The 14642-nt window shown below is 41.1% G+C and overlaps 1 protein-coding gene across 5 annotated transcripts in view; it reads right to left on the bottom strand.

The window, feature by feature from the left end:
* Window positions 1-773: 773 nt before the first annotated feature.
* The window catches only part of LOC134538960 (PAN2-PAN3 deadenylation complex catalytic subunit PAN2), a 51704-nt gene continuing 37835 nt past the window's right edge, over window positions 774-14642 (bottom strand). Inside the window, exons 19-22 of one of the 5 annotated variants that reach the window (XR_010076237.1) lie at window positions 14128-14349; window positions 11678-11787; window positions 7681-8839; window positions 774-7617 (exon numbers count right to left, since the gene is read on the bottom strand). Coding sequence is in view for 2 of the 5 variants with exons in the window: in XM_063380594.1 (XP_063236664.1) it covers window positions 8661-8839; window positions 11678-11787; window positions 14128-14349 (511 nt within the window). In the remaining 3 variants the exon portion in view is untranslated. Of the gene's footprint in view, window positions 8840-11677; window positions 11788-14127; window positions 14350-14642 lie in introns of all 5 variants that reach the window. The other 4 variants (XR_010076235.1, XR_010076236.1, XM_063380594.1 and 1 more) reach the window with 4 other exon arrangements.

Genomic DNA, 14642 nt, shown 5'->3' with positions numbered 1-14642 from the left:
CATATCATGAAAATGGCTAGGTTAGCAACAATAAAAAAATACTATGCTTGTTGGTAAGATAAGCTACACAAAAATACTGTAAAACTGTAAACAGCTGTTCATCTACATTTTAAGTCAGTAATTCCTACCTCAATTTTAAATGATGTTTCATTATTTAACTGTAGCTATCCTAACCTAACAAACTATGAAGTAAAAAAAATGCATTTTGTAATTTTTATTTTAATTTTTCCAATAAAATGGCTCTTATTCAGAATTGCTGCTTAACTGGTAGCTGCGATTATTATTTGACATGACAATGAACACTAAGAAATTTAAAATGCTTACTTGAAACACCGTGAAAACATTGTGAATGAATGCCAATCAAATATGTATTTTTAAAACCTCCAATTGCAACTAGAGTATGGTTTTTTTTTTTTTTTTTTAAACATTCAACTAACAATTTTATTCTCAAAATCATATATGGATTTGCAAGATAGCATCATCAAAAAGTATAATCATGAAAATGTAGTTCAAAGTGAACAATAAACTTCAGTTACTACTAAACACCAACAAACACAACACACCAATTGGCTGGGAACGAGTGAATACAACTATTACAATTAATTTAATCAAATGATTTTCAAATTAGTTGTGACTAACAATAGTTTCGTACTATCGATTTAGTCAATAGTTTGTATTTGATGGTACCCATCACTAAACATTTGAGATTAAGAATTCGGGAATGTTTGGAGCATTATACTGAACAGATGAATAAGATGATAAAAATATCACACTGTTATTGAAACACTATTTATTTGTGGATCACAATTTTTTCTATACAAAATATAAATTAAATTCACAAAGGCAGTCAGATTTCAAAGTACAATGATAATCCCAAACACATGAATACCAACATTTTTTAAGTCAATGACAATGACGCACAATAAAACGTGTGATGAATACTCTTTTCAGCACCGTACATTAAAATACAATGGCGACCAACCGGTCATAAAAAATGGAATGTCTTTATTTGTACAATCATCACGGCTTGCTTCGAAAGGACATTTTTTTCTCTATCATAACATACTGATGCAAAATCTTGCAAGGCAGTCTCTGGGATGCAAAACACTTACAAACTGATGGCTTCACAAAAATCTTCTTACAAAACATTGAACAACACATTTATTTGTACTATTGTTTCGACAAGTTTCACAGGTATGTTTTAGTTTTTCCCCGAGTGACTATGTGTTGTAGTTAAAAGGTTTGTGGGAAACATGGGTACCTTTCCAAGAGCTCTAAACTTGTGGTACGTGTCATGCAGACAAGGACACACAAAACCACACATCTGCTAGACACGTGTCACTGTTCTCTGTCAGACGTAATGAATTTCGAAACTCACCACAACATCAATACATGCAGAATGGAAGGAAAAAACCAACACTCAGTTGAACTCTTGGTTAACACGAGTTACAAATAAGTGGGGTTTTGTGAGTAAAGCTACACCACAGATGAACACAAAGTCCTATTGCGAAGACAGAACTGTACAAATTCACTTGGCACTCAACGGCACTCAACACTGAGAGACCTGCCCTTAGAGTGAACACAGGCAGCTGCTTACTGCATCTCGGTCTGCAGCCGAACTGGGTTTCCCCGACGCGTGCAGTGACCTAGCGTGAGCCCGAGTTACAGGAATAACTTTATTCCCGAAGTTCGTGAACTTGTTCCTTTGTTTTTGAAGTTAAACTTACTTCTTTAGCGTGTTATGAAAAAACATTTTGAGAGTGGATTTTTACAATGTGCGTGCACCATGCCACAAAACTTTTACAGGATGAAAAAAAGGCTACATACAAACAAAAATTATTTATGTGCCTTTTAAATCTTATACTTTAGAGGTTAACACTGATAATATTGGTCCATATCATTAACAATATTTTTTTATTGTGAATATTAGTGATATAAATTGTGTTTATAAACTTTTTCAAGCTTATTTATAATTTAGGTTATGGTCCCGTGTATATAATTTATTTTCATTATAAATTATTACGTTATTTACATACATGATTATAATTAATAAATAAGAATAAAAATTCGGCTTATTTAATTGATTTTCATTATTAATTAAAATTTAGCACAGTTATTTTACTAAATTAAATAATTAATTTTATACACATGTTTATACTGTTATTGAATCCTGAGTATTTATTTGAATTTTTTAATTTGACTGAATTCATACATTACCAACAATATTTATAATACCACTCCAGTCCTTTTATTATTTTATTTTTATTAATAATTTGCATGCAAAATTAAAGTTATTTTTTTACTACGCCAAGTAAGTATAACTTCTAACACGCGTACATAAGTACACAAGTGCTTGCAGACACATTATCCAGCGATTATGCTCAAAATATGATGAAATAATTAGTTTATTGCTGTCTCACACACCTTGTTGGTTGGTTCATTTTCTCATTGCTATTATTTGAGAATTTTTCCCGTAAAATTATCAGATAACTCTCTTGAACCCAAATTTGATAAAAACAATTCTACTAATGATAGTTGAATTCAGGTTTTCTCGAATCAAAATCTCGAATTTTAATCCAGAACAGTAAATTGAATATACCCCACAAATCCGAAACATTTTACCCTCTAAATGGTTGTTTCACCAACTAAGTTTCCATAATAAATACATAAAATAATTTTATTTATCAAATTAAAAGTACAGTATCTTGAGGCATGCTAACAGGATAGGTATGAAGAAAATAATTGACCCAGTAAACTTCAAGGTTATCTGTGTTGAATTTTTAATTTACTTAATTTCCATGAATTTTTTCCCTTGAATATTGAATCCTTCAAAAACTAAGGATTTGATGGGATTGGATGATTTGATTGGCCCCTTCCTAATATTTACTAAATATTATCTAATAGCAATAAAAAGTCATGCAGGTGACCAGAACTGCAATCACTTAATGACCTTTAACAGCTCATAAAATTTAGTAATATCCATTGAGGAATTTTGCGACCCGGCATCAGTGATAAGAGAGCTGTCGGAATAAAGTCAGAGGGAAATCCTTCAAATAATAGTAATGGCAAGAAAAGAAACTACAAAATACTAACTTGGCCAATGGCAGCCCTCAGCCATCTGGACACTGGACCAACTACTTTTGCAGGGCCGTGACATGTTGAAGAGGGGTGGATGGGGGTTCGATATGTTCTCTCTCGCACAATGTAGTCGGAGAAAACCAACGTTTCAAGGCCAAGAAGCCAACCTGGAACTTAAATCACGGTCACGGTACTTGATGTTACAGGTGCGCAATTGGAAACAAAAGGGCCGGCCGCGAGATCCCGGGAGTTTACTGGCTTGTCTGACGCCCGAGCCGCCCTTGAACTCGGCATTGCAGACGGTCTTTAGAGCAGTTTCAATGTAATGTAAGTTAAATTTCATTTACAGCTAGTTTTATGCTCGTAACTAGTTTTATGCTCGTAACTAACATGGTTACATCTTGCGCTATTAATAGGGACAAGATTATACTGCGAATTGCGATAGAACAGAAATAACACCTGAAAGCATGTCAGTTCACTGCATTAACACCGAAATGCAAGTTAATACACCATAAATGCAAGTTATATCATGGAATGAAGTAGCATTTATCAAAACTTAAATCATAAAAATAAAGTAATCTTTTAATGTTTGAAATTCAAGGAATGCCATTTTCGGACAAAAGATTGTATCAAATGGCATCAGCAAAAATTATTTGTTTCATTTTGTATCTCTTATTGAATCACTTTTAAACCACAAATGGTCGCCAATTTACTTATATTGTTATTAAGGTATCTGTTTCAGACCAATTTATTACAAAAAATTTTATCGTAAAAATGCAACATATCATTATTACCACTATTATGGTGGAGTAAGTATTAAAAAACAGCATTTATAAAAAATAAAAACAGAAATCTTCTGTTTAGAAAACCAAATTGAACTAAAATTAAAACCATAAAATCTTGTCTCTAGCTATTGCTTGTGAAAAGTAACACACACAGTATCAAGGTAACTCTGCAGGTTAGTGACACAGCCCGGCCAACGCTCCTGCTCTGTGTTCACTCAGCAGGGCTACCAACCCTCCCACTGCGCTGCACCGCGAGCAGGGCGGCCAACCTAGGAGCACCGTGCCAACACATCCGGTTCAACCACTGCACGTCTATGAACAGGCCAGCAAAACAGCAATTTAGGGAGAGAAAAAAAATGTAATATTACAACGAAGTGCAGAATGCAGCTTAAACATGGAAAACTGACTCTGCTGTTTGTAAGTACTTGAGCCTCTACAACTTGTCTGGTACTTCCTTCGGGCATGACCTTTCAATCATGGACTGCGTGCCACATAGCACTTATCGCGCTCATTCTGGCCGGGCGTCGTTCAGGGTGAACAAGAACGGCTGTGGCCCAATCAGAACAATGACGAAAACATGCTTAGCATCCACCGTGGTATGGAATATATCTACAAATTTCACGGGTCTCAGATTCCCAAGTTAGGTGCATCCACCTGTTCGAAACACAACATTATTAGATCAACACACAGTAAGTGATAATGACACCACAACCATCACATAATTTAAGTAGACACAACTCACACTTCAATTTATTGCAACTCAATTCGTGTCCGACAAATCGATGGATACAACGAAACGCATATAATCAACACCTAGTATTTAATAAAATCAAATTCAGACATCCAAAAAATGATGAGTGGCAACAATTATTAAAATGAGAACATTCATCTTTAGATTAAATTAAGTAATTGCCAATTTAATTAAATAAAAATAGATCAAACCCCATTAGACTCCAAATAAGTGCCAAATACTACATACATTCTTACAGGCTTACATTCAATCAATTAAAACTACAACCGCTGAAAACAAAGAAATTGCTACTAAAAATATAACAATACATCTTTCTCCCTCCCCAATGTTAAAAATAAAATATCTATTTACGTATTTTCAATTAATTTTTCTAATAAAATCTACACTATAAAATTTAAAATCATTAAATTGCACAGACAAAAAAAAATTGAAATGCATTAAAATTTATTTAATGTAAACATTTTCTTCACCACAAAATTAAGAATTAATATCAAATAGGCGATTATGAACATTTCACACAAAATTCTGATTTTAAACGTGACCTGAAATTATTGCAACTGTAAAATAAAGCCTACATCTTCAATGTACGTTATCACAGCACTCGACAATACAAACAGTGTGAACATGCCTGGTGGCTTCTGAAACACATGGAGCTTAAAAAAATATACATCTCAGATATGGAATAAGATGATGGAACAGTGGAAAACAAAGACTGACACAGGTACAATAAACAATTATATAGTACACAGAAGTAATCAAAACTCAAATCAAAACAAATTTTAAAAAATTAAGAGCAGATTCATTAAACCATCTGAACTCATTCACGACAAAAAAACTTCTCAAATAAACCATCGCTATATACAAACCTGACAAGACCACTACTTAGGTACTTTGAAATAAATGAGATATGTACAAGTATCTCAACTAAAAATGTCAAGTAAATATCTCAAGGAAAAGAAATAATCATAAAGCATTTTTGGGTATTTTATTTTAAATATTAAATAAGATTCTGAGGACGGTTTGTATAGACAAACATTTTAGTATTAAAAATACATAATTCTCTGTGAATGTCTAAAAAAAGCAAAAGCTTAGAAAAACATATCCCAATCCGGCCCCGACAGACGACAGCAAAAGCTAGACTGACCACAAATGATCGTCGCTCGCAGGTGGGTTTAAGAACGAGAACTTGTCCTTGGTTCCTGCCCGCGGCAAGTCACCGCGGATGGGACCCGCCTCCCGAACACACAGGGCACAGCTGGCAGAACAATGCGGAAGGAACGAAAGACGAGCCCCCCCCCCCCCCCCAAATGATCACCCCTGAAAACTGCACTTACGGGACTGAAAACAAACTGGAGCATGAAACGTAGAGCACAATCCTCCGCCATCATCAAATAATGATTTCGTAACTGCATGTTCATCCCTAGTTTTACAGGGGGATATGTTTCGGTGCTGGGACACATGCATGTCCTATCAGCTTCGTCGAAGAGCTACAGCCTAGGTGTGACCCACAACGCCACAACACTCCCCCCGACAGTATTTCCTGATCTCCTTAGGCCTAACCACATCCGAAACAGAGATCTGATGCCTTAGTGTAGCCAAAGCCTCAACTGGGACAAAGTATTGAAGGATGACTCCTTGTCCCTGCCACATAAACCCGACATAATGCAGAGCTAACAAAAAACTCAGAAAGTAAAAATCAGAAATAACAAACTAGTCGTGAATGAGCTAGTAGCTTAAGAAACATTAAAATTTACTTTAAAATATATTTGTAGAAAATATACTAAAAAAAAAAATTTCAAAACATATACATTATTCTTAAAATTATGTACATTCTTAAATGTTAAGTAAAATTAGGTCTTAAAATTTATAGTGTGAGCACAAAAAAGTACATACACTATTTTGTAAAATGCATTAACGAAGAAACAGGAGAAAGTCTAATACTGTTGACAGTAATACCCAGCACCATTGTTGTGACATGCTTAACCCTCTGTCTGGTGGACAGCCACACCGCATGTTGCCAACACGGCCACACGCGTAGCTGGCAGAGGTCTGCGGGCGAGAGCTGTCTCGAGGAGTCAACATGCGTGGGCTGGTACGACGCAGCCCCACCACAGAAAATCAGTTATCTAACCTGCACACTACTCCCTGCACTGCACGAAAGGGAAGAAATAAAACTTTACCCCAAAAAAATTAATTGCTAATTAAAAACACAAGATCGCTTAGTGATACTGACGGCTCAACTCAAAACCCTTCCCAATAAAACAATACATTTATAAATATAAGGAAGAAACAGGTTACTAATACAAGAGGACAAAATTCTTCTAAACGAAAACACATTCCTAGTTTATGGGGGCGGGTGACAACATGGTGGGCCATCAAACCATCTTTGAAGGTAAAGGGGCTTGAACCCGCTAGTGGGCGTCACCCACGCCGGGCAACTCCCACTCGGAGGCAGAGTGACCGGCAGGGCCCTACTAGTGGGCGTCACCCACGCCGGGCACCTCCCACTCGGAGGCAGAATGACCGGCAGGGCCCTGCTAGTGGGCGTCACCCACGCCTGCACCTCCCACTCGGAGGCAGAGTGGCCGGCAGGGCCCTGCTAGTGGGCGTCACCCACGCCGGGCACCTCCCACTCGGAGGCAGAGTGGCCGGCAGGGCCCTGCTAGTGGGCGTCACCCACGCCTGCACCTCCCACTCGGAGGCAGAGTGGCCGGCAGGGCCCTGCTAGTGGGCGTCACCCACGCCGGGCACCTCCCACTCGGAGGCAGAGTGGCCGGCAGGGCCCTGCTAGTGGGCGTCACCCACGCCGGGCACCTCCCACTCGGAGGCAGAGTGACCGGCAGGGCCCTGCTAGTGGGCGTCACCCACGCCGGGCACCTCCCACTCGGAGGCAGAGTGGCCGGCAGGGCTCTGCTAGTGGGCGTCACCCACACCGGACACCTCCCACTCGGAGGCAGAGTGGCCGGCAGGGCCCTGCTAGTGGGCGTCACCCACGCCGGGCACCTCCCACTCGGAGGCAGAGTGGCCGGCAGGGCTCTGCTAGTGGGCGTCACCCCCACCGGGCACCTCCCACTCGGAGGCAGAGTGGCCGGCAGGGCCCTGCTAGTGGGCGTCACCCACGCCGGGCACCTCCCACTCGGAGGCAGAGTGGCCGGCAGGGCCCTGCTAGTGGGCGTCACCCACGCCGGGCACCTCCCACTCGGAGGCAGAGTGGCCGGCAGGGCCCTGCTAGTGGGCGTCACCCACGCCGGGCACCTCCCACTCGGAGGCAGAGTGGCCGGCAGGGCCCTGCTAGTGGGCGTCACCCACGCCGGGCACCTCCCACTCGGAGGCAGAGTGGCCGGCAGGGCCCTGCTAGTGGGCGTCACCCACGCCGGGCACCTCCCACTCGGAGGCAGAGTGACCGGCAGGGCCCTGCTAGTGGGCGTCACCCACGCCGGGCACCTCCCACTCGGAGGCAGAGTGGCCGGCAGGGCCCTGCTAGTGGGCGTCACCCACGCCGGGCACCTCCCACTCGGAGGCAGAGTGGCCGGCAGGGCCCTGCTAGTGGGCGTCACCCACGCCGGGCACCTCCCACTCGGAGGCAGAATGACCGGCAGGGCCCTGCTAGTGGGCGTCACCCACGCCTGCACCTCCCACTCGGAGGCAGAGTGGCCGGCAGGGCCCTGCTAGTGGGCGTCACCCACGCCGGGCACCTCCCACTCGGAGGCAGAGTGACCGGCAGGGCCCTGCTAGTGGGCGTCACCCACGCCGGGCACCTCCCACTCGGAGGCAGAGTGGCCGGCAGGGCCCTGCTAGTGGGCGTCACCCACGCCGGGCACCTCCCACTCGGAGGCAGAGTGGCCGGCAGGGCCCTGCTAGTGGGCGTCACCCACGCCGGGCACCTCCCACTCGGAGGCAGAGTGGCCGGCAGGGCCCTGCTAGTGGGCGTCACCCACGCCGGGCACCTCCCACTCGGAGGCAGAGTGACCGGCAGGGCCCTGCTAGTGGGCGTCACCCACGCCGGGCACCTCCCACTCGGAGGCAGAGTGGCCGGCAGGGCCCTGCTAGTGGGCGTCACCCACGCCGGGCACCTTCCACTGCAGGCTGGCGCCGACCTCGTACAGCTTGAGCAGTTCTGCCCGCACGCTGCCCTCCTCCACCAGGCGCAGGTAGCGACGGTACAGTCGCAGCGCCGTGCGGGCGTCCTCCACCGAGTCGTGCGTCACCGACTGGATCTTCAGGCCTGGCAATCCACCATAATGCTGGGTCAATGAATTAGGCCTAGTGAATCACCATCACAGGCAAAGAGGCGTTACGATGAGGCTGAAACCTTCAGACGATTACAGAGTGGAATGATTGTGCACTTTACTCTTTCGACACTTTTCATAAGCTGAAGCTCATATCAACTTGGAACAAAACCAATTACATTTTAATGTAATGATTTAATCAAATGCTACAGCTTTTAGGCATGTCGTTTTTGCATAATCATCTGTGAAATTCAGGTTTTTGGAAAAAGGGACCAGCAATAATTGATACCTTTTAATTTTTTTACAAAGCATTTTGCAGCAGTTGACTATCCATCACTGTTTCTTGTGGCATATCCTGAATTACGAATTACCATTTTCCTAATAAACTGCTCTTTTTAAACATACAATTCTTTTTGAGTTCATTTGAAAATGTTGGCAATAATCAATACTGTAGTCCGCACCTCAATTTCCAATACTTTATATAGTCAATAAATAGGTACAAAAATTAAAAAATTTAATAAATTCAGTGAATGTAAAATGAAATCTATTTGTATACACGCCACTTTTTTAGAGCACACAATTCACAAAAATGGTTCCCAATAGAATCTATTAAATTGGTAATTATTTTGATACGCACACAAGCCCTGAAGGAGGCAGTCGACTTTGTGCAAATTTCCGACCATGCTCCGGTCTCATGGATACACAGACAGAATGGTTACTGCCCATATCTCGAAAGTAGTGGTCTTTTACATTATGACCTTCCCCCCTCCCTCATTCTCTTCAGATCACAGTCATGAAATTATTGTACTGTCATCTGGATTACACATACTTGCAAAGTTTCAAATTAATACGACAATTAGAAGTAGGACAAATTCAATTCAAGATTTGATCACATTGTTAATTAGTTGCAAGCAAAACTAATAAATGCGTTAAAAAAGTGCTGTTTAATGAAATTAATTTTCTGTGTCATTGCTTATGTTAAGAATTTTAAAAAAAATGTATTTTGAAGCTTTTAAAAATTATTCTAGAAATAATATATATGTATCAAATATTTACAGGATAATCAATGACTGTGGTGTGCTAGTAATACACATATTTTCATAACATTTCCAAAGAAGAAGAGGTAGTTTACATTAGTACAAATTCAAACCACAGTTAAACTAGGACATACTAGCCATTACCATGGTGCGACTTCTGGAAAATTTTAAAATAGTTTTTCGTTTTATGGTCGTAGACCCTAAAACCAATGTCAACTCACAAGTTTACCTACATACACTGAGTTCTGCTCAGCATGACTGTCTAACACATGAATGTGCAAAGTGGCATACTAAAGTGTAAAAACTCGTTTGAAGTTACACAGCTGGTTGCTTGAGAACATTGCGCCGAGACACAACACAGCAACGCTGAGATGGCAGGGCGTGAAGAGATTACTTGCACGATCAACCCAGTGCGTGGGATGAAACAGTAGACAGTGCACATGTTGATACACTGGCGTGACATCAAGGTCACACTTCGCTGTGTCATGGCTGGTTTCCTCTTGTGCAATCGAAAATTAAGGAGTATTTAAGGACACCTTTACTTTATTGCCTTTTTACACTATCATCAGGTAGAAAACAATGTTAAATAGTTAAAAGCACAAAAGTTTATTTTGTTGGTTGATTCAATTCTTACAGATAAGCCCCCTTTGTCCAGAATTAATTCTGGAACACATATCTACCCAAAGCATAGTGTCCATAAGAAATTTTTAGCCATAACATTTAACATTTACTTTGATCATTTATTACATTTACTTCAAAAGTTTAAAGCAAGACAGAAAAATGCACTTTTTTAGTTCAAACATGAAATACAAAATATAAAAAAAACTAATTCTAAAGATTTTTTTTTTCCATAAAATGTAATCAAGTGGTCCGAAATTCATTAATTGTGCTGAGCAAAGCATTGTTTGCAGCCAAGTCAGAACCAAAAGAACATTCAATTAACAGCATTTATCCATTACTTGTGTGCTATCAGTTTTTATTAAAGAGATTTTAAGGGTACTTAGTGTAATAGAAGGATTTTTAAGGGCCCTTATTTACTGTATTTACCCGAAAATACTGTGACTTTGAATGTAATGCGACCTCAAAAATTATGATTATGAGTTTGTGAAAAAATACTTTATGAGGTACATATCACAATTCAAACACATAGTTAAAAAAAATTATTCAAAATAGTAAATTTACACTACATTTACTTACAACTTTAGTGGTTCCATTTTCTGTCAGAAGAGTGATTTGTCCATGGCCTTTTTTGAAACGGCAAGTAGCAATTAGAAGAAGAAAATGGTAGCAATTATAAGGGAAAGAGTGTTAAGGCTGTAGCTCAGTGCTACACGGTGGTCGCCAGGAATGAAGAGTGGGGCAGGGTTGGGGAAGAGGGTGCGGCGGCTAGCAGCCACACACGTCCCAGAGTGTTGCCTTGTCTCATCCGTCACAACTCCCGACGAACCCTCCCCACCCTCCCAGACCCCAAGGTTCAGAGAGCCGTAACCAGCAAGAGTGGCAGGGCGCGTGGTTCTTCAACTGAGCTGTTTCCATCCCCGTGATTAAACAACTTCCAGCTGCGAGATACAAGTTTGTGATCGTAATGCGACTCTCACTCTTAGGTCTAGCAGTTTCGGTAACAAAAAAAAAAAACCACCACATCATGTTCAGGTAAAGACAAATTGAAGTACTTTTCGAGGACATGAAGGACGCGTACGACCCCTGTGTGTACACAGGAAGGGTTGGATCCGTGCTGTGACACGCCAGTGTGCCGACGTGGCCAGGGTCCCTCGCCACTCGCCACACGCCACTCACCCAGGAAGTGCCACGCCAGGAAGCGCAGCGACACCATGCGCTGGTGCGGCAAGTGGAACAGCGACACCGTGTCTATCACCTGATTGGCCGGCACCACCAGGTTGATGACCCTGCGCCAAGAACAGTCCCTGTGATGCGACAACCTCGGCATCTCCGTCGACAGACGTCGCCTTCGCTGAGAAACAACTCGTGTGTTTACGATCAATGTTTCAGCTCGGCTAAATTGGTTTTTATTTTCGCTTGATTGCATACAAAGCGACACAAGAATTAAAGCATTCTTATGTTTTTTGTGTCAAAAGTCGAACACCATTGGTACTTCAAAATCAACTTGTAGCATCGTAGGCCCATACTCTCTCCACATTTTTTTAGTGTTTTATTCGAAAGAAATAAATACTGTTTTTTTTATAGGCATTCAGATGGATCAGATGGTTAAATAAGTTTAAACTAAACATATTTGTTTTCATACATTTTAATATTCTGGTAATCAAATTTTATACTCATATGTTTTATTTATAAAGGCTTTTTAACAACATTTTTAATGAATTTCACATTGCTTGTTAGGTTGGCATGAGTGAAAATTAATTTTACAGTAGGCCTAAATTATTTACTTTCAATATAATTTTAGTTTCCTATATTTTACATTTGTAATCATTTAAAAACCTTCATGTTTCTAGAACAATAGATACTGTTTAGGGCAGGCTAGGCTGATTTAAACTACAATGGTTTAAACCATTTTTTGTTCTAAACAATGTATTTTTAAAAATTATATCTTAATTTTTTTTAATGAAATGTCTAATAACAACAAAAGTCTGGTCATTAATGTTTCTTGTGATTCACAGGAACAAAAAATTATGTACTAATCAAGATATCATTTAAATTATCTGAATATACGTAAGTTGTAAATCATACCCAACTAAATACTCTGCAAAAATTAAAAATAGTATTGAGTAGTTTATTCCTATTCTGTGGTAAATCACAGATTTTACTGTAAATACTCATTATGCGGGAAACACCCATTCTATGGAGAAAACCTCTTGGTGCGTGGAAAACACTTTTCTGTGGTTAAGTCCCAGCCAGATTTGCAGATTTGCTGGACTTCAGTTCTTTGATTTTATATCTTTTTGGGTTCAACATGAGTGGCAGAAAGCAGGATTGTTGTATGGCTTTAATTTTAACATGGTGAAGACAAAAATAACTAACGTGATAAAAAAAACATGGTTTAAACAAAAAATAAAGTTTTTTTCTTTAAAAAAATTGTTTTTTTTTTTTTTCTAGCCCTGGTTTGGGGGGGGGGGGGGGGGGAAGACCCTGAAATGGCGATGCCAATTTTCCAGACAGTTTATCCTCTGCAGCCACTCTAGTACTTTCCACTGTATTTCTCATGATGGAAGTCGGCAGGTGTTAGCTCCCACAAGAAGTTGTGAATTTATTAGGGCTTATGCCAGCCAATCAGAAAGGACTTATGATTTGCATGTTTGTTATTTTACAGAAACGCCTCAATGCGAGGGTCATGTACTTCGAACTGATGCTGCAATGTACGTAATGAATTTGTTCGCCCTTAGAAAGAAACAACCCAGACCTGTTGACTTTCAGTCACTTGACTCACCTTATAATTGTACTTTGCATTTTGTCTAGGACACACATGAATGTATAATTAAATTACATTGATTTATATCAGTTATGTAAGACTCACAGCACTTCAGATAATACACAAACACAACACACCACTATCTTTGCCGCAGATTTTCCCATCTTAAAGACGAAAGGTGTGTATGGTAGTAGGATGGAAACAAAATAGGCTGCGCTCTCTTGCATTTTCCTTTAGCTCTAGTGAGAAGTAGACCACAGCAGTTCTACACTCCCCCAAATGTCACACTTGTCCCATGTGTTGATTTTCTGGTGATTGTTTCTACACTAGTTTTTGTGATATTGCCGAATGTCTGTGCCGGAGCCAAGTTGCACGTATCGGAAATAACCACACAATTAATCCTGTTGATTTGTGTATTATTCTATGAATCAAACCTGCGACTCAAATGTTTGCTAGCATACTGCCCTATCCAATTTTTTAAGTAAAAAAGAAAAGCAATAAATTTTTGTTGTGGTTCTGGTTTAGAAAACCATTGAAAAAAAATTTTATTTTCATACAAAACTGAAATAGAGAGATTATCTGTTGGTATTTTGATCAAATGGTAATTTAACAATAATAGATGCTACATTTCCCAGCCCATAGTATGTAATTGGTGGACGTCTGTAAGAGAAGCCATCGCCTTGTTTGTCCGGATCGTTCTGGAAGTGTTTGCTCCCGCACTGGATGGCTGTGATTGGCGAGCCGGCAGTAGTAATGCACCAGCCAACCACGAACAACACAGACAATGCCACAACTGATCTGTCCCTAAAAACACGACGAGAGGATCGAACGCTGGAAAGAGCTACACAAGGAGAGGCGGCACCTGAAGTCGTTGCTGAGTCCGTGGCCCACGAAGGTGACTCCGTTGTCGACCAGGAACCGCAGCTTCTGGTACGTGGACTTGAGGGTGGTGAGGTGCTTGGAGCTGAAGTTGGCGTCCAGGTCCCCAGGGCTGATCCCCGAGAACTGCGTCAGGTAGTCCACCACCTGCTCCTGGGTCGAGATGTAGTCGTCGATGAAGGGCGTGCCCTCCAGCGGTCCGTACCTGCGCGGCACGAGTACCCAGTCGGCACCCCGGTACCACTCCGACACCCAGGCGTCCACTCGTAACAACCTCACACGCCCAGTAGCTTATTTTACTGGCTGTTTATTCATAAATGTAGCATATTACCAAACACTTATGAAACATAAATGTCTTATGATACTTATAGATAGGGGCCGGCATTTTTCGCGAAGTAATCTAAACGCCCATTAGATTGCAATTAGGTATGCTTGCGCCAGCAGTTTCTTCCTTGCGATTGGCGGCTGTCAGCAAGAGAAGCATTTGCCCTATTTGAC

The sequence above is a fragment of the Bacillus rossius genome, chromosome 14 (genome assembly GCF_032445375.1).
Source record: "Bacillus rossius redtenbacheri isolate Brsri chromosome 14, Brsri_v3, whole genome shotgun sequence".
Classification (NCBI taxonomy): Eukaryota; Metazoa; Arthropoda; class Insecta; order Phasmatodea; family Bacillidae; genus Bacillus; species Bacillus rossius.
This window is presented reverse-complemented; position numbering and strand designations above follow the sequence as displayed.